Here is a 17,953-nt window from a genome sequence, read left to right on the forward strand (position 1 = left end):
TTGAATATAAAGTAGGTTGTTCCGTGATCTTAGTCAGACTGTCGTGGGTCATTTTACGTATTTTTAACACTTTTTCTTTCGAGGTCAGTACAATATCCCTCTTATTTTGCATTCACGTATTCAATTTGATGTTGTCGTCATTAAAGAAACCATTAAATATTTCATATTTCATATGATCACCCTATTTCCGCATGTCAATGGTAAGGTCCATGACATGATGAGGCTCTGTTACCGTAAACCTTGCATGACAGTTTTTTAACCAACGTTTACCTATCTTTTTAAAGTTGAACAATTATAAGTATTGAAATATATATTTTTCTCTAAGAAATTCGATCACATGAGCAAATGTTATAATTAAATGGCGCTTGTTATGTGTATATTACTGTAGCTCAACCAACCATAATGCATGTGGTACGGTTAATGTGTAAACGAAGAGGCTAGCTCTTCCATATCAAAATAAAATACATAAATTGGTTGCTGCAACGTTATTTCGATGGCGACAGTAGAACCCAAACTCATCCTTTTATTTAGTGGGAAACGCAAATCTGGAAAAGATTACGTGACGGATTTGATTCACAAAAAGTACTATTGACTGTTGGCACACCAACCTATCAAAACTATTGTCGCTGAATTGAATACTTATCAAATGTTATATTAGTTTAACAATGTGGTTCGTGTATAATTTCTATCAGACTAAGTCCAGATGTCTGCTGTATCTTGTCTTCTTAAACAGCAATAAGCACAGGTTGGTACTTGTGTACAGTTGTGCTACATCATCCTGGCCGATCCTCGGTGTGCAGGCTTGTGTTGCAGCTAATACAACACCTCATTTAGATAATAAAGGACCTTGCCTTGATGAGGTTAATCGATCAGACATTAAGTGCTGGGCAGGAACAGAAGCCTGCATGTCCAGCTGGTCTACAATACACACTACGAGTGAATGGAGGAACACTACTACTGTCTCCTTATATTACCCACTATGCCTATGTAACAGTGTAGGTTCCGTCCCTCTCTTCGCCCCAACCCGGGCTCGAACCAGGGACCCTTGCACACATCAACAACTGACACCCCACGAAGCATCGTTACCCATCGCGCCACAAAAGTCGCGGCCCCTGTAACGCAAGGGGCAACCCTACTTCAAGTCTCAGAGCGAGTGACGTCACCGATTGAAACGCTATCAGCGCGCACCACCGCTAACTAACTAGCTATTTCACATCGGTTACACCTACAGGACCATGGATTGGATTTTGAGGAGCTTTTGGGAGCAGGTGAGTACAAGGAGAAGTACCATGCTGACATGATCCAGTGGGGTGAGAAGCAGAGGGAGAAGGACCCAGGGTTCTTCTGTCTTGTGGCCATCAAGGCAGCCCAGCAGCCTATCTGGGTAAGATAACAAAATTCTCAATTGATCCACTGTTATGGGGAGAAACACAAGCCAAGTCCCACCATGTCAAGCGCAAGTCTTTGAGTCAGGTCTTACTTGCTATTAGAAACTGACCATCTGCATATTCAGAGTTGGTGAACCTGACCAAAATACTTTTCCAGGCCCTGCCTGTTGAGCAGTTGAAGCATCATGTATTGTCCTCTACCATTATACCTTCTCTAATGTCTATTGTGCCCCAGATTGTGAGTGACACACGGCATCTGTCAGACCTGCAGTGGTTCTGGAGGGAGTATCCTAGTCAGTCTCGCCGTGTTCGGGTGGAGGCCTCAGAAGAGACACGGAGGGAGAGGGGCTGGGAGTTCACAACAGGTGTAATACCTACACTGATAGCATAATTAGTGGTATAATAATGTTCTTCACTTTTGGAGATATACAATACCTCTTCAATGACAATCAATTCAACACCACACCCTCTCTCTGCAGGAATAGATGATGCAGAGTCTGAATGTGGGCTCGACCAAGGAGTGGATTTTGATTGGATAATGAAAAATGAGGGCGATGGCTCACAACTGGAGGAGCAGCTTGCTACTGGGCTGCTCTCAATAGCCAAAGAAAAGCCGAAAGAGGACTGACGTAGAGGGGACATTACACAGCTGTAGGAACTTGCTGAAAGCTCTTGTTGGAAAGTGTAGTTGGGTATACATTACACTATTTTCTGTGAAAATCCTAAAACACCTTTGATACACTGAGGAGCAGCAGAAAGTGAGAATATGTAGTATTTATTTCTCTACAGTGTTCTGTACTATCAACTAAGTAGCAGGGCAAGAATACTAAAATCTGATCAAACACTGACCGATATGTGAATTTACATGGATCACACACAGGTAACTGCCAAAATAAAATAAACACTTCAGGAAAATGAAGGATACAAAGTATATTGAAAGCTGGTGCTTCCACACAGGTGTGGTTCGTGAGTTAATTAAGCAATTAAAACAATGCTTAGGGTGATGTATAAAAATTATTTAGGCTACCATAGCTAGAAGAGATGTGACTGTCACATTCATCCAATAAAGTTCGACACTTGAATAGATGCCAAGGTGCATTGAAGCTTTTCTGGTGGCACAATGCCTTAAGACACTTTGGGGGTTTCCTTTATTTTGGCATTTTCCTGTACTTAGTGATGTCAGAGGCAAATTTCACCAAGACCCAATGTGCAGATGTTGACTTAATCTGTACTTGTGTAAAAGTGTCAAATTGTGCCATTTAGTTTTTTTTAATAGTCTTCGATTGTACAGTAGTTAACTAGGCTACTTTAAAGTATAGTTTTAGTTGTAAATAGCTAGATGATTAACTGGAAACCTGGAACGTGCACATAAGCTGACCCATGGTAAAATTAGCACAATACTGCATTACACAACCATTCAACATAATTAAAATGTACTAGACACAGACATGATCAATGTTCTAATAGCATGGTAAGTGTTAGTTCATAAAACATTTAAAAGTAGACATGAAGGGAGCAGCACCTAGATTGGAGTGGTGTCAAACTGAAGGTAGAAAGAAAATACTATAAAAATTGTAATGTCAATACAAATCATGGTTCTTTATTTTTTTAAATTGTGTCCATTTTTGTGTCATGATTATTACAATCAAAACATTACTGGTAACAATGTTTACACCCATAGCGTCGAGTGAAAAGTTCCAGTTAAACTTGATGCAATACTTTACTTTTTATTTCTTTATTAATTACAAGGTTTGCAGTTCACTTAATTTGCAGGGGAAAAAAATAGTTTAGTCTATACTGATAATAAGTTTAGATAATACCCTTGTGTCCCTTCTCCCTATTCATTGGCCCCTATGCTTCCATTTTGGCAGTGGAATGCGTAGTGATTGGCTGATCACACCCCTCCCCTACATCATCTTATTGGAAAAAATAACAATTAGCTTAGAGGACTAAGGCTGCAATTGGCTAGAATATCTGCATCCAATTCTGTCTGAAGCTATACGACATTTATATCCCTTCAATGACCTAAGACTCACAATTCAATTTCCTGATCTTGGGGGGGGGGGGTAAACTGGAAAGAAAAGAAAAAAATCAGTTTACAGTAACAATGGCCCTTTTTGGAAAATGACTCCAGATAAAAACACAAATGTCATGCAACTAAACAAAACACTTCTCCCTTATAAGAAAAACATGTCAATCCCCCAGCCCATAATTGTAAATTAACACAAAATCCTTGACAAAAAGGTAGCAGTTGTGGACCCTCTGGGCATTGGCACAGTAGAAAAGCAGTGCTTGTGTAAGGATGTTCCAGCAGAAGGTGAGTGGTTAGAGGGGGACAAGAGTTTGAGGCGATATGTTGGTAGGGCAAGTGGTTCCGATGGGGATAACAGAGGGAGAGTTAATGATCAAATGGTGGTCCCATTCCAAAAGGGAGACATAAGTAGGTTAGAGTTATTACCCTCGCCACCTTCATGTGTCCCAGTGGACACCAAATATCCCCTTAACAAGGGTTGCTATCAGAACAGGAGAGAAGCGCCTCATTGTATTTAAACGCTTACGGCTAAACAGCTAGCAGCCAAAGAAAGATCATAGGAATGGCCTCAAACACAAATCACACACCTAAGCTGGAATGTGAATATTAGAAACCTGTGAAACACTTAAGATGTGGGTGCTTGAGTAAATGTTGCCCTTTTAAGACTAAAAAGAATGCTATGAAGAGGCTACAAAAAAAAAAAGAGAAAAAAAAGGGGATGCTCATCAGGAGAGCATCCGCAGATACTGGGGTGGAATGTGAGAGAGGCGGTCAGCCATTTGGTCTACTGGGGAGAAACGTTTGGCTAGGTGTGGACTGAAGAAAGTGTTACCTTCACCAAAAACAATTAACAACCCCCCCACCCCCCCTGCTAAACAGTCAGCCAGCACAGACAGAAACAGGGCCAGAGGTGAGGGGGTGGAGCAGTAAGAGGTGGTGGTGGTGGAGGGGCCATGCCTCAGCTCCAGTAGCCGCTCAGAAGCTGTTAAGGTCCTCCAGGGTCTTGTCCAGGGTGGCGTGAATGTTGACATTCTCCTCCTTGGCGTTGGCTAGTGCATCTGTAAATCACACAAAGAATGAAGGTAAGATAAGGATCCTCCTGGTGGTGAGATGAGGACGTAGGAGGCAAGACATTGAGATGTTAAAGTGGTGTTTGAGTTTTGTAAGAGGTCTACTATACTATAGTGGAGCAACGCCAAGGGCTAAACCATGTCAAGCCACATGACAAAACCTCCTGATAGCATCAAATCAGTACATGACTACTTTGAAAACAATAAATCACATGCATAAAAACTGTCAAGGATAAACAAGGAATGAGTGTCAGCTACAGCTGAAGATGTAGGACATGCATTTCTGCAACTCCACAAGACGGTATAGCACCTGGTCAAATATTGAAGTTGGAGATCCCCCTTAATACCAGGGGTCAACAGATATCAGAAAGTGCTTCCTGGTAATTCTAGCAGTACCTCAAAAGGGGAACTTAGACCAAACCATAACATTTTAATACAACTTCTCTATATAGTGACAGAAACAAATATGTAAGCCTTAATCTGTAGAACAAAACCCGGGGTGACTAAGTTAAATTCTATGACATAGCTTCATAATTCACAAGGTCTCCATAGAGTAAAGAGAGCCATGTTGTATACTATACATTGTGGAGGTTTGGTATCACCAGATAATTCCCTATTTAACTACAGTATAAGTCACCTTGAAACAAACACAGCCTGTGCTACTGTATGGCCTGATTTCTGACAGCGAGAAGGTGGCAGACATTTGTAGCATGACGAGATCACTCAGAACATTTAATAAAACAAGTCTGACTTGTCAGCTACACTTTCCTAGCAGCCTTTAGCAGACACCCTTATCCAGAGACACTTCAGCACATTTCAGACATGGAATGCAACGCAATGTCCTTTACAGAATAAAATATATAATAAAAGTTGAAATATTTATGACAGAAAACATAAGCTAAATTTTTTTTAAATTACAACTAAAAAGCACCCTAAGGAAAAGTTAAGCTAAAAATGTGTTAAGATATATTAGATACGTTTCAGCACCCCTCAGGTTCTCTGGCAGGCTATTCCAAAGGCTGGGGGCATAATAACTAAAGGCTGCCTCTCCATGCATCTTGGTCCTAGGCTTTGGGATAGTTAAAAGGCCAGAGGACCTGAGGGACCTACTGGGTACATTACTTAAAAGCACGTCTGACATGTATTGGGGTGCACGATCACAGATTGATTTGCAAACCCAATAGAAATCTGAAAATGTATTCTAAAACTCACTGGCAGCCAGTGCAAAGGCCTTAAAACCAGGGTAATGTGCGCTCTGTCTGGTCTTGGTCAGTACCCGTCCTGCAGCAATCTGTGTTTTGCAGTTGACCAATGGCTTTCTTGGGTAGACCAGACAGGAAAGCAATACAGTAGTCAGGCCTGTCAACTTAAGGTAGTGAAGTACAACAACCACATGTCAGTCAGTAAAAACTTTCCTTAAAGCAGCCATCAGCAAAGTCAGTGCTAGTAAGGAAACAAGTCCAAGTGCTAGAGTAAGAAAGTACAACAGTATTGGGGTTTTATTTTGCTCGCTATGAACAGGTTTCATTTTGTACTGCCTGCATGGGACAGCAAATGACTCCAACCTAAGTGTTTCAACCACGCCACAAGTTTCTTGTTAACACAGATTTGGCAAGTCAGTTAGGACATTACTGTGTGCATGACCCAAGTAATTTTTCAAACAATTGTTTACAGAGATTATTTCACAGGGTCAGAAGTTACCATTCACTAAGTTCACTGTGCTTTTAAACAGCTTGGAAAATTCCAGAAAATGAAGTCATGGCTTTAGAAGCTTTGAAAGGCTAATTGACATAATTTGAGTCAATTGGAGGTGTACTTGTGGCTGTATTGCGAGGCCTACCTTCAAACTCAGTGCCTCTTTGCTTGACATGGGAAAATCAAATGAAATCAGCCAAGAGCTCAATTTAAAAAAATATATATATATATATATATAATGAGTCCTCCACACGTCTGGTTCATCCTTGGGATGAATTTCCAAAAGCCTGAAGGTAGCACGTTCATCTGTACAAACAATACACAAGTATAAACACCATGGGACCACGCAGCCGTCATATCACTCAGGAAGGAGACGCGTTCTGTCTCCTAGAGATGAACGTACTTTGGTGTGAGAAGTGCAAATCAATCCCAGAACAGCAGCAAAGGACCTTGGAGATGCTGGAGGAAACAGGTACAAAAGTATCTATATCCACAGTACAACGAGTCCTATATCAACATAACCTGAAAGGACGCTCAGCAAGGAAGAAGCCACTGCTCCAAAACTACCATAAAAAAAGCCACACTACAGTTTGCAACTGCACATGGGGACGAAGATCATACTTCTTGGACAAATGTCCGGTCTGATGAAAATAAAACAGAACTGTTTGGCCATAATGACCATCGTTATGTTGAGGAAAAAGGGAGAGGCTTGCAAGCCGAAAAACACCATCCCAACTGTGAAGCACGGGGTGGCAGCATCATGTTGTGGGGGTGCTTTGCCGCAGGAGGGACTGGTGCACTTAAAAAAAAAATAGATGGCATCATGAGGAAAGAAAATTATGTGGATATATTAAAGCAACATCAAGATATCAGTCAGGAAGTTAAAGCTTGGTCACAAATGGGTCTTCCAAATGGACAATGACCCCAAGCATACTTCCAAAGTTGTGGCAAAATGGCTTAAGGACAACAAAGTCAAGGTATTGGAGTGGCCATCACAAAGCCCTGACCTCAATCCCATAGAAAATGTGTGGGCAGAACTGAAAAATCATGTGCGAGCAAGGAGGCCTACAAACCTGACTCAGTTACACCAGCTGTCAGAAGGAATGGGCCAAAATTCAGCCAAAACTTGTGGAAGGCTATCAGAAACATTTTTAAACAATTTAAAGGCAATGCTACCAAATACTAATTGAGTATGTACATTTCTGACCCACTGGGAATGTGATAAAATAAATAAAAGCTGAAATAAATCACTTTACTATTATTCTGACATTACACATTTTTAAAATAACGTGGTGATCCTAACTGACCTAAGACAGGGAATTTTTACTTGGATTAAACGTCCGGAATTGTGAAAAACTGAGTTGACATGTATTTGGCTAAGGTGTATGTAAACAACTACTTACCAGCATATTGGTTGATATGCTGGTATGGCTATTATCTCTAGGTTTCTCAACATGTAGCTTTATTTGGTATTCATCACAACTTTAGATCGGTAATTTACTAGCTAACATTGCCTAAACTTTGTTTATTAAACTGGAAAGAGACCCATGAAATCTTAGCTGGCTTGAACAAGAAATATTTTTAAAAGCATACCAGCAAAGTATTCACTCAACCAGCTTCTGCAGCCAACTTATTTAGATTTTTAACTAGCAGTAGCACAGTCATGGTGCACTAGATGGAAACAATGACTACATACATACTACCAGTGAAAAGTTGACACATCTACTCATTCAAGGGTTTCTTTATTTTTCTACATTGTACAATAGTAGTTAAGACATCAAAACGACAAACACATATGGAATCATGTAGTAACCAAAGTGTTAAATCAAAATGTTAATTTGAGATTCTTCAAAGTAGCCACCCTTTGCACACTCCTGGCATTCTCTCAACCAGCTTCATGAGGTAGTCACCTGGAATGCATTTCTATTAAACTGTTAACTTGTTAAAAAGTTAATTTGTGGAATTTCTTTCCTTCTAAATGAGTTTGAGCCAATCAGTTGTGTTGTGACAAGGTAGGGGTGGTATACAGAAGACAGTCCTATTTTGTGAAAGACCAAGTCCATATTATGGCAAGAACAGCTCAAATAAGCAAAGAGAAATGACAGTCCATCATTACTTTAAGACAAGGTCAGTCAATCCGGAAAATTTCAAGAACTTCAGGTGCAGTCGCAAAAACTATCAAGCCCTATGAAACTGGCTCATGAGGGCCACCACAGAAAGGGAAAGTTTAGCGATATGCCATCCCATCTGGTTTGCGCTTAGTGGGACTATCATTTGTTTTTCAACAGGACAATGACCTAACACACCACCAGGCTGTGTAAGGGCTATTTGACCAAGGAGAGTGATGAGTGCTGCATCAGATGACCTGCTCTCCACAATCTCAACCCAATTGAGATGGTTTGGGATGAGTTGGAACGCAGAGTGAAGGAAAAGCAGCCAACAAGTGCTCGGCATGTGGGAACTCCTTCAAGACTGTTGGAAAATCATTCCAAGTGAAGCTGGTTGAGAGAATGCCAAGAGTGTGCAAAGCTGTCAAGGCAAGAATCTCAAATACATTTTGATTTGGTTAACGCTTTTGGTTACTACATGATTCCATGTGTTATTTCATAGTTCTGATGTCTTCACTATTATGCTACAATGTAGAAAATAGGAAAAATAAAGAAAAACCCTGGAATGAGTAGGTGCCCAAACTTTTGACTGGTACTGTATATGCATGCACATTCATCTTCTGCACATCGACCATTCCAGTGTTTAATTGCTATATTGTAATTACTTTGCCATCATGGCCTATTTATTGCCCTACCTCATTTGCACATACAGTAGAAAAAGCCTATATACAGCATGTTTGTTTATTCCATGTGTAACTCTGTTGTTGTGTGTCGAACTGCTTTGCTTCATCTTGGCCAGGTCGCAAATGAGAACTTGTTCTCATCTAGCCTACCTGGTTAAATAAAATAAAACAAAGCTATCAATCACGTGACATTAATTTCTATGTGAAGACTCAATAGCGCATCGAAGTCAAATGACGTCAGTTAAGATGGCATCTCATTGAGACAACATGTGCAGTTTGAGCTAGTCCAGGAAGAGACGTTGCAGGCTAGCTCAGTGCCCCCCCTCCCCCATTGAGTATCTCAAGTTGAAGGCCGACCAGGGTACTGCAGGCTGCCATTAGCAACTAAATTATTCTGAGATTTTTAAATAAAAATATATTTTCTGTAAAAACGGTTCAAGGACATCTGGTATATTAGAAGCAATTATTGGTACCATGATTTATTACTTACACAAAGATTGACTTTCCATTCACTATAAATGGGGGGATCCTGTCTGCTAACAATGCCTGCAGTACCACTGTCAGCCTTTAACTTCTGTTGCTTAAATGAGAGGGGTGGGGGTGTCAGTCTTTCTCCCCTGGATGGAAACAAATCATTTGGTAATACTTTACTTACATTGTCTACAAAAAAAACAAAAAAAGTCAAAAAGTTGCCTAACATACATTTTAGAATTTAATTAAGACACCACTAAGGTTACCTGGATTTTCAGGGAAATTTGATACCCAACTTTATTTTACAGTTGGAGTGGATGATATTGATATACCAAGACTATGACAATGTTAGAATAAGCATTAAACTGTCAATCTGGGATTTCACACTTTTTTTTTTTAACTTAAAATTGATAGGCTAAAACTATTGATTCTTTAAGAATATAACTTGTGAATGCCTCGTGAGCGTAGTATAGCTGGTGTACCTCATCAGAACCCAAAATAATGTAATTGTAAATAACCACTGTAAAGCCTCAAAACATGGTTAAAACTATGATTTTTATATGGATGGCCAGTCCTGACGTCCATATTATGATTTTGAAAGTGGTTGCACTTCTCCAGCCTCATCCCTTTATTTTATTATTACTTATTATTCTCCCCAATTTCATGGTATCCAAATTGGTAGTTAGTCTTCTCCGTACAGGAGTTGCAGTGATGGGACTCGGGAGAGGCGAAGGTCGTGCGTCCTCTGAAACACGACCCAGCCAAGCCACACTGCTTCTTGACAATGCCCGCTTACCTGGAAGCCAGCCGCACCAATGTGTCGGAGGAAACACCGTACACCTGGCAACCGTGTCAGCATGCATACGCCCAGCCCACCACAGGAGCCGCTAGAGCGCGATGGGACAAGGACATCCCGGCAGGCCAAACCCTCCCCTAACCCGGACACTGGGCCAATTGTGCGCCACCCCATGGATCTCCCGGTCGCTGCGAGTCTAGACTAACCAGGACCTCTAGTGGCACAGCTAGCACTGCGATGCCGTGCCTTAGACCACTGCGCCACTCGGGAGGCCCAGCCTCATCCCTTCACCAAAACAGTAGTGGGGTGACTAATTGTTCAAACTGCAGATGTTAATAACTTTTAAAACAATGAATTCATTGGTCTTCATTTAAAAAATCTCACCAGTACCTTTAGACAAAATGGCACCACTGAAAATTGTGATTTTTGGGCTATAATTATGCTATGGTGTCAAGATAGCAAACATAAGGTTGTAATAAAGGCTGTGTATTTCGTTATGGGTGTGTAATGAATTCTGTAGACTTAAGTCAATAATTACCAAGTTAATATCTTGCATTGTGACAACTCACTGCTCATTCGACTCATTTTGTGCCACCACAGGCATGTCATTATGATATCATTGAATAGTCAATTTTAGGCATCTTGTCAAACTACTTACTGTAGCATTAGCTGTATGACAACGCTGTGTACTGATACTGTGTTTTGAATACCAACACTGACTGAGCTAGTCACTATTAGAGGCTTTTCCGTTTCAGTAACAAGGATGAGTGAGTGAATGTATCTACAAATAAACGTGCAGTAACGTTCCTGACGCCAGGTCACATTAAAAATACAATATTTGCACAATTTCAATAATAATTCACCTGCAAATCCATTCTAAGCTTTCCTCTTTTGGGTCACTTTAGCAGACGTGACTCAGAAGGGTGAACATGTGAGAGAAAGATAAGAATCTGTTCCACACCTGTAATCTAGGATTACACAAACCTGGTCTGCAAGACTGGATCTTCTTTAAGTGATCACCAGGACATATTTCAAAAATGTATTTGTGTCCGAGGGTGTTATGCCTTTAGTCCAAATTCAAGAAATGCTGCAAAATCTAGCCAAACTTTCATTCATAACGATTCCAAGTACTTACTGTGCCCACAATGCATGTGATAACATTTTCTTGACTAGAATACCTCCACCTACCCCCTTATTTTCAGGGAGGGGGGGGGGGGGTTGCATCAGATACTGACCCACCTTTGGTGATACAAAACCATGCCAAAAAGCAGTGGAGTGAAACCAATGAAACCCAGACAGTGTGGACAGCCAAAAAGCATAGTGGAGTGAAACCAATGAAACCCAGACAGTGTGGACAGCCAAAAAGCAGTGGACAGAGACAACAGCCATGGCATTCTCTGCCCCCCCTCTTGATTAGGTACAGAGATACAGTCACAAATACAGTGTGAACATGTGTTAGAGCGAGCAGTGTAGTACAGATAGGAAAGGAGTCCAGACAGATGGACAATAAAAAGAAAGACAGTAACCCAGAAACTCAGCCAGCGTGCTGGCCGCAACTGGGCCAATGACAAAGGGAGATGACAAAGGGAGAGACAGGCACTGGTGACTAGGAGGAGGGTATGGTTCTTTCTCTCTAGAAAGGAAAGGGGGGAGAAGAGGGAGAGAGCACGCAACCGCTGTGGCAGTTCAGGCAGACCGAATTCAGAGTATTGGGTTTTCCAGAAATCTAACGAGTCCAATTTATCTGAAATACAGAGACGGAGCAATGGCAATTTAACACCTCAAAATAATGACACACCATGGTTATTGTCGTCATGGGGTGTAAACTCACAGAAAACCTGCAATCCATGCAAATCCAAAACACACCATGCGTGACCGGAGTTAAAGGGCAGCTCCACTATTTTTCAGCCTGGTTTTTATCATCTCCAGCACAATACCAGTGTCAACATGTGAAGGCAGCACATTTAAGTTGTTCAAAATGTTAAAGTTAAGTGATTTTCAAACAATGAGATTCACAGTGACGTGGAGCGCAAGCAAATACCCTCAGTTGGGCTAGAAACTCACTGGTGTTTTTTACTTTTATTAATCCTAACCTGTGATGAGAAGAATATTTTTTTTTAAAGATCTTTTTAAAACCACAGATCATAGAAACACGCTGTTTTCAAAGACACCGGTTTGGTGCTGGAGATGAAAGTTGTTAAAAAGTGGTTGAATTGCCCTTTAAAGTGTATTACAGTAGAACACTGTTGATACTCAGACTTGTAATTGAATTAGACTGAAAGAAATCAGCCAACTAACCAAGCAGATCACACACACACAAGCTGAAACTCAATAGTTCCAAATGGACTCTGAGCTAGACTAGTCAAACGCATTGAGATCCATAAAAAGATAACTTGTGTCCACGTTCACATGTGGATAAGTAGGCCCGTGACAGCATGCGAGCCATATCTACATAAAGTATCAGTGTTCGTGCCTTGTGTTGTGCTGTTGCCGAGGTGACAGCTCACATCCGTTACATTGCAGAAGTGAGTGAAGAAAAAAGGGGAAAGCTCAAGGTTTCGGGATATGTTCTTCTACCACTGCAGATTTACTTGTAGATACAAGCATACGGTTAGCTATAATGTGCCTATCCCTAGAGTCAGAATAAAATGGAATGTGTGCATGGGTGTAGATGCATGGAGGTGTGTACATGGTAGGCTATGCCTCAATACATTTTCCAGCACAAACATCCAAAGGCTACCAGAGCACATTCCACTACAATAGTTCCCTAGCAACTCAACTTGTTCCATCCTCTTATGAGTCTGCATACTGAATCATACTGTTATTAACAAATTCCAGTCCAACCCACATCACAACAGGCATCTAAATGAGTATTTACATCGAGGCGTCGAGGGCATGGTCCAACTCCTCACTAATGGCTTTGTACTTCAATTTCTGTGCATAGAGCTCATCTGTGGGCGAACAGAGGGGAGAGGAGAGATGTACGCCAAGGGGGATGAGAGCAAGACAAAGCCAGAGAGGGCACAGGCGGGAGATTACAGTTTATAACACCTTATAACAGTACTGTGTATTGCAACAATGTGGCGAGTGAGAGTCCTACCTTCCAGGTCATCAATGGTCTTTTCCAGTTTGGCCACTGATCTCTCAGCAAACTCAGCACGGGTTTCAGCCTATGGGAAAGTAACACAAGCTTATTAAACCCCCCACCACAGCAATACAGGCACATGTCACAGCATCCGTCATCCATTCAGAGCTTCATGATAAGCTTTTCCGGGGAATCTCACCTCTTTGAGTTTGTCGCTCAGGATCTTGATCTCCTCCTCATACTTGTCCTCTTTCTGGGAGTACTGTAGGGGACAAAAGGGGAGGAAGAAAGAAAAGCCAATCAGAGAATCACACTTTGGGAACACTGGGGATTCCTCAGGCTTATTCAGGACAGTACAACATCAGAGCGTTCGCATAGAACAGACAGGATTCTTGTGTCATGTAGTAGAAAGAGTCGAATCAACGCTGCACATTAGTGGAGCCAGAGCAAGAAGAAAATGACAAAGCTTAAGACAATAATTCAAATGTGTTTTTAGCTATCAGAGGTAGCTGACAGGCTTATCTAGGACTTATAAACAGCACTCCATTTAACTGGCTCTCCCCAACATCTTCCCACCTCTTTATTTAACTAGGCAAGTCAGTTAAGAACAAATTCTTATTTACAATGACGGCCTACCCCGGCCAAACCCTAACCCAGACGACGCCGGGCCAATTGTGCGCCGCTCTATGGGACTCCGAATCACGGATGGTTTGTGATACAGCCTGGAATCGAACCAGGGTCTGTAGTGATGCCTCTAGCACTGAGATGCAGTGCCTTTGACCACTGCGCCATTTGGAAGCCTCTAGCAGATGTGTGCTATACAATATAAAAAATAAGAGGGTGGCGGGGGGGCCATCTGCGACTAATGAGAAACAGATACTGACCTGCAAAGAAACCCTCTGGGAAGGGGGTTGGCCTACAATTAGGAGAAACTGATACTTATTCCTCATCTCTTTTGAGTACTCAGTCTGGTCATAAGCTTTTAAATGTGGCTGCTGTACTGAGTTTGTGATCGAAACTCCACCACAGACAGAAGGGGTAACCCAGACATGTCACGGGGCTATCCGTTTACAATGTCCACCAAAATGGTGTTGTTTAGGAGTGCAAGGTCAAATTGAGTTTGTGCACACGCGCACTTCAGCAGAGGCGTTACCTAATGGAAATATGCGTCAACGCACCAATAGGAACTCGCTAGCTCATGCATGGCCTACCTCCTTGCTTGTTCTGCCCACTATGCTTAATTTGCTCCCACTGTAAACGACACAAATGAACTATGTTGGGTTAGTTATAAATATCGTCGCTACCACCTTTGTGCGGACTGAGCTGCAACAGTGCAGTGGGAAGGCATGGGCTCATCAAGCTGTGAAGCTTTTGTGAGAATGAGGGAGAGGTGTGTAGACCAAGTGTGACTCAACCTCAACATGCCTGGGGAGTTGAGATGGACCGTTTTTCTATCTGTGCATCTTCAATGTAGCTAGCGTTTGGGTGGGAGAAGAATGAAAACAAAACCGGCTTCTCTCGTCGGATGACATCATTGGCAGACACTCGTTTGCAATGGGAGTTTGCTGAAAAGGCCTCTTTCTCTGAGCAACAGAGCACTGGTGTTGTGCAGTATAGTGTCATCACCCTGGGGGGGGGAGCATTCTTACAGCTGCAAAGTCAGGGTGTGACCTCAAATCTAGAAGAGTTTAAGGATTACACCACAGCAGACAACCGCCATGCAGACTCCCTCCCTGCCCTGAAAACGCCTTAGTTAGAACCAGTCCTGGGCCCCTTCAGATGAGAGGAGTGAATTTTCAGGATGGAGGAAAGAGTCCCTGGTGAGCTGGTTTTGATGCCTGCTTGTATGTACTTCCTAGTTCCACCTTTTAAATGGCAACAGGAGAGAACATCTGTGTCTCTGGAACATGGGGCTGGAATTTCCTTCTAGAGCCATTAAGAGGACTTGTCTCTCTACATTCCAGACAATAAAATGTCTAACTTCGTTTTTGCCTGGGAATTTGTGATGCTGGCAGTTTGATTGGTCGGTTCATCCAAACAGAGATCAGCTTATGTTGCACATGCATGTGGTTACATGAGCAGGAACCAAACCAAGTTCTGGGGGATGTCTGAAACAACTGACTTGCTGAGGCTGTGGGCGGGACACAAACCCAGACACCGTTACAAGGCAAACAGGTCTGCCTCTACTTTGATAAATTCATTAAGTTGATTACACATGACATTATAGACTAAAGTCAAGCATTAAGTAGCATATACCAGTACACATGCTTATTAAAACATTACAGAATACTAAGTTTATCCCTTCTTAAAAGGAAACCAAACATTTCAAATTCAGGTTATGCACAACATCCAGGGTTGTGGTCATCATATTGTAGTTAAAGAAATTCACCAGCAACACCGATTTCAGTTCAATACGGCTTTGGAGGGTTTTAGGTGGTCAATGGACCTGTAGTTGTATCTAGGACGGCCCTGGGTGCCGTTACTTTCAGTTCAAAAAGCATGCAGGGTTTCCCCTCCCTCCTACCTTCTCAGCTTGGGCTTCCAGGGACTTTAAGTTATTGCTGACATTTTTCAGCTCCTCCTCCAACTCGGCGCATTTGCTGCAGTATTATTTAGGTTTTTTTGCGGTTCATTTGGGGTTTTGGCAGGGTTTGGGAAGAGGGGGATGAGGAAGAGGGGGTGAGGGAAATGAGGACAAAGGTCAACGGATAAGGTGAGGGGCAAGGAAAAGACATGTAACAATGAACAGGGGAATTAGAGGGTGGGGGTAGAGACAAAACAGACGGAGAGATTTACAAAGAGAAAAACAAGGAGAGAAAGGCATGGACTTTAACCTGGGAGGAATGGGACCCAGACCACAGCCATTATGCTACAAACTAAATCATCTCTCAACAAAGCATAGACTTATACAAATCCCTGATAAAAAATAAATAAAATAAATAATAAAAAAAAGGGAAAATGTTTGTGGTCAAATACTCTTAGTAAACTTGGAATATGGAGTGCCTGTAGGTCGGGTAAATTCATGCGGATGGTATGCAGAGCGTTTGAGAGAGAAGTGAAAAGGAGCACACATGAGAAGGGGAAAGGATCGCGGAGGCAGCAGCTATACAATTACAGCAGTCAGTCATGCAGCCAGATGAACGCGGGAATTTATGTTAGCGAGGGTAGGAGGACTGCAAATCCCTGTGTGCATTCCTGGTCCTCACAAACCAAGTTCAGAGGGTGGTGTTTATGGACGTCTGTAATGAAGACCCCAGTCAGACCCTTTGAGGGTCACCATAAGGCACCATTCTGTGTCCTGTAGTTGGTAAGAACAGGGAGAAAGGGGGGGTGGTACCTTGTCCTCAGAGGCCTGCAGGCTCTTCAGTGACTGGTCGAAACCCCTCAGCTGCTCCTCCAACCTCCGGGCGTTGCTGTTAGTGAGTGGGAGGGAGGGGAGGGGGTCACATGACAGAAGCGCATGCAGAAAGAGAGAAAAAGAGAAGGACAAGATAGAGGGGAAAGAGAAAATGGTAACCGACAAAGGGACATGTCGGTATGGTAAACCCAGGACACATGCACACACAAACCGGCACATACATATGGGGAGAGGGGGAGAACAGATTGGATATGGTGATGGTACTGTTAGAGCATTCCCACTTTTACACTAATGATAACGTGTTGGTCCAGAGTAGTGCTAGCAGACATTTGAATACATATTTCCTATTACAGCTATACTACAGGTAATTACAAAGTAACAGTATCGTTCTGTTGCATAGTAAATGCAGCAGATAAACGGTAAACTGGATGTGTAACTACAAATCCTCAAAACATGTCAAAGTAAAAAGTGACAAAAGTGGGTGTGCAGTTCCTACTGTGACGAGAGCGAACGCGTCGTGCAGTCAGGCAAAGCCATTGTTGGCGCCAGTTAAGTAATGCCATGCAAAAGGTGTGGCTGAAACCCATTGTGGCTTTAAACTTACTTCTGCAGTGTAAGAGTGAGGGAACCGATGGGTGTTTTTGTGTTCTGCTACAAGCTTAAGCAGATGCAGTGTACGACTGTAGTGGAGAGGTACAGGGAGACTGATTAAGTATGTGAGAAAGCGACTCACCCCTCAGCCAGCTCAGCCCTCTCCTCTGTACGCTCCAGATCACCCTCAATGATCACCAGCTTACGAGCCACCTGTAGGGGTAGAGAGGCAGAGAGCAAAGGAAGTGAAACATTTGATAAGAGCAAGAGAATGAGAACGAAAGAAGCGGTGATGCACGGTCCAAGACTTCTTCAGAAGCCACAGAGCCTTGTTCTAGGTCTGATCAGCTCACCTCCTCATACTTGCGGTCGGCCTCCTCAGCGATGTGCTTGGCCTCCTTCAGCTGGATCTCCTGCATCTCCATCTTCTCCTCATCCTTGGAGGCCCTGTTCTCAATCACCTTCATACCCCTGAGAGAAAGGGAGGTAGAGAGAGAAAGATAGGCATGAGTGTCAAAAAAGTGTTTTGGACTTAGTTACCATATTACAGTGTATTGCAGGCCTTAGCTTTCTGCAGAGGAAATACTGTAGGAGAGAAACAGGTGAGCACATCTCTCTGTATAGTCTGGTGGCGAACTACCTCCACAGCTCTCCTCTTCTGCTGATATGTGGTGTC

The 17,953-nt window shown here is 42.5% G+C and overlaps 2 protein-coding genes across 10 annotated transcripts in view; one reads left to right on the top strand and one right to left on the bottom strand.

Moving 5' to 3' along the window:
- Positions 1–3,454, top strand: LOC106605469 (phosphomevalonate kinase). Its single transcript, XM_082975355.1, has 4 exons — positions 1–83; positions 1,232–1,384; positions 1,624–1,753; positions 1,868–3,454. Exons 2-4 carry the CDS (start codon positions 1,298–1,300, stop codon positions 2,014–2,016), a joined length of 366 nt encoding a protein of 121 aa, XP_082831481.1. The 5' UTR covers positions 1–83; positions 1,232–1,297; the 3' UTR covers positions 2,017–3,454.
- LOC106605468 (uncharacterized) overlaps positions 2,967–17,953 on the bottom strand; it is a 27,573-nt gene continuing 12,586 nt past the window's right edge. For 3 of the 9 annotated variants that reach the window (XM_014201167.3, XM_014201173.3, XM_082975353.1), the window contains 6 exons: positions 17,631–17,748; positions 17,420–17,490; positions 16,666–16,741; positions 13,528–13,590; positions 13,344–13,413; positions 2,967–4,478 (listed from right to left, as the gene is read on the bottom strand). In XM_014201167.3, coding sequence (XP_014056642.1) covers positions 4,396–4,478; positions 13,344–13,413; positions 13,528–13,590; positions 16,666–16,741; positions 17,420–17,490; positions 17,631–17,748 — 481 coding nt within the window. In that variant the 3' untranslated portion in view covers positions 2,967–4,395. Of the gene's footprint in view, positions 4,479–13,102; positions 13,195–13,343; positions 13,414–13,527; positions 13,591–15,852; positions 15,929–16,665; positions 16,742–17,419; positions 17,491–17,630; positions 17,749–17,953 lie in introns of those variants that run through there. The other 6 variants (XM_014201166.3, XM_014201171.3, XM_014201164.2 and 3 more) reach the window with 3 other exon arrangements.

The sequence above is a fragment of the Salmo salar genome, chromosome 05, assembly GCF_965601325.2.
Source record: "Salmo salar chromosome 05, fSalSal1, whole genome shotgun sequence".
Taxonomy (NCBI): Eukaryota; Metazoa; Chordata; class Actinopteri; order Salmoniformes; family Salmonidae; genus Salmo; species Salmo salar.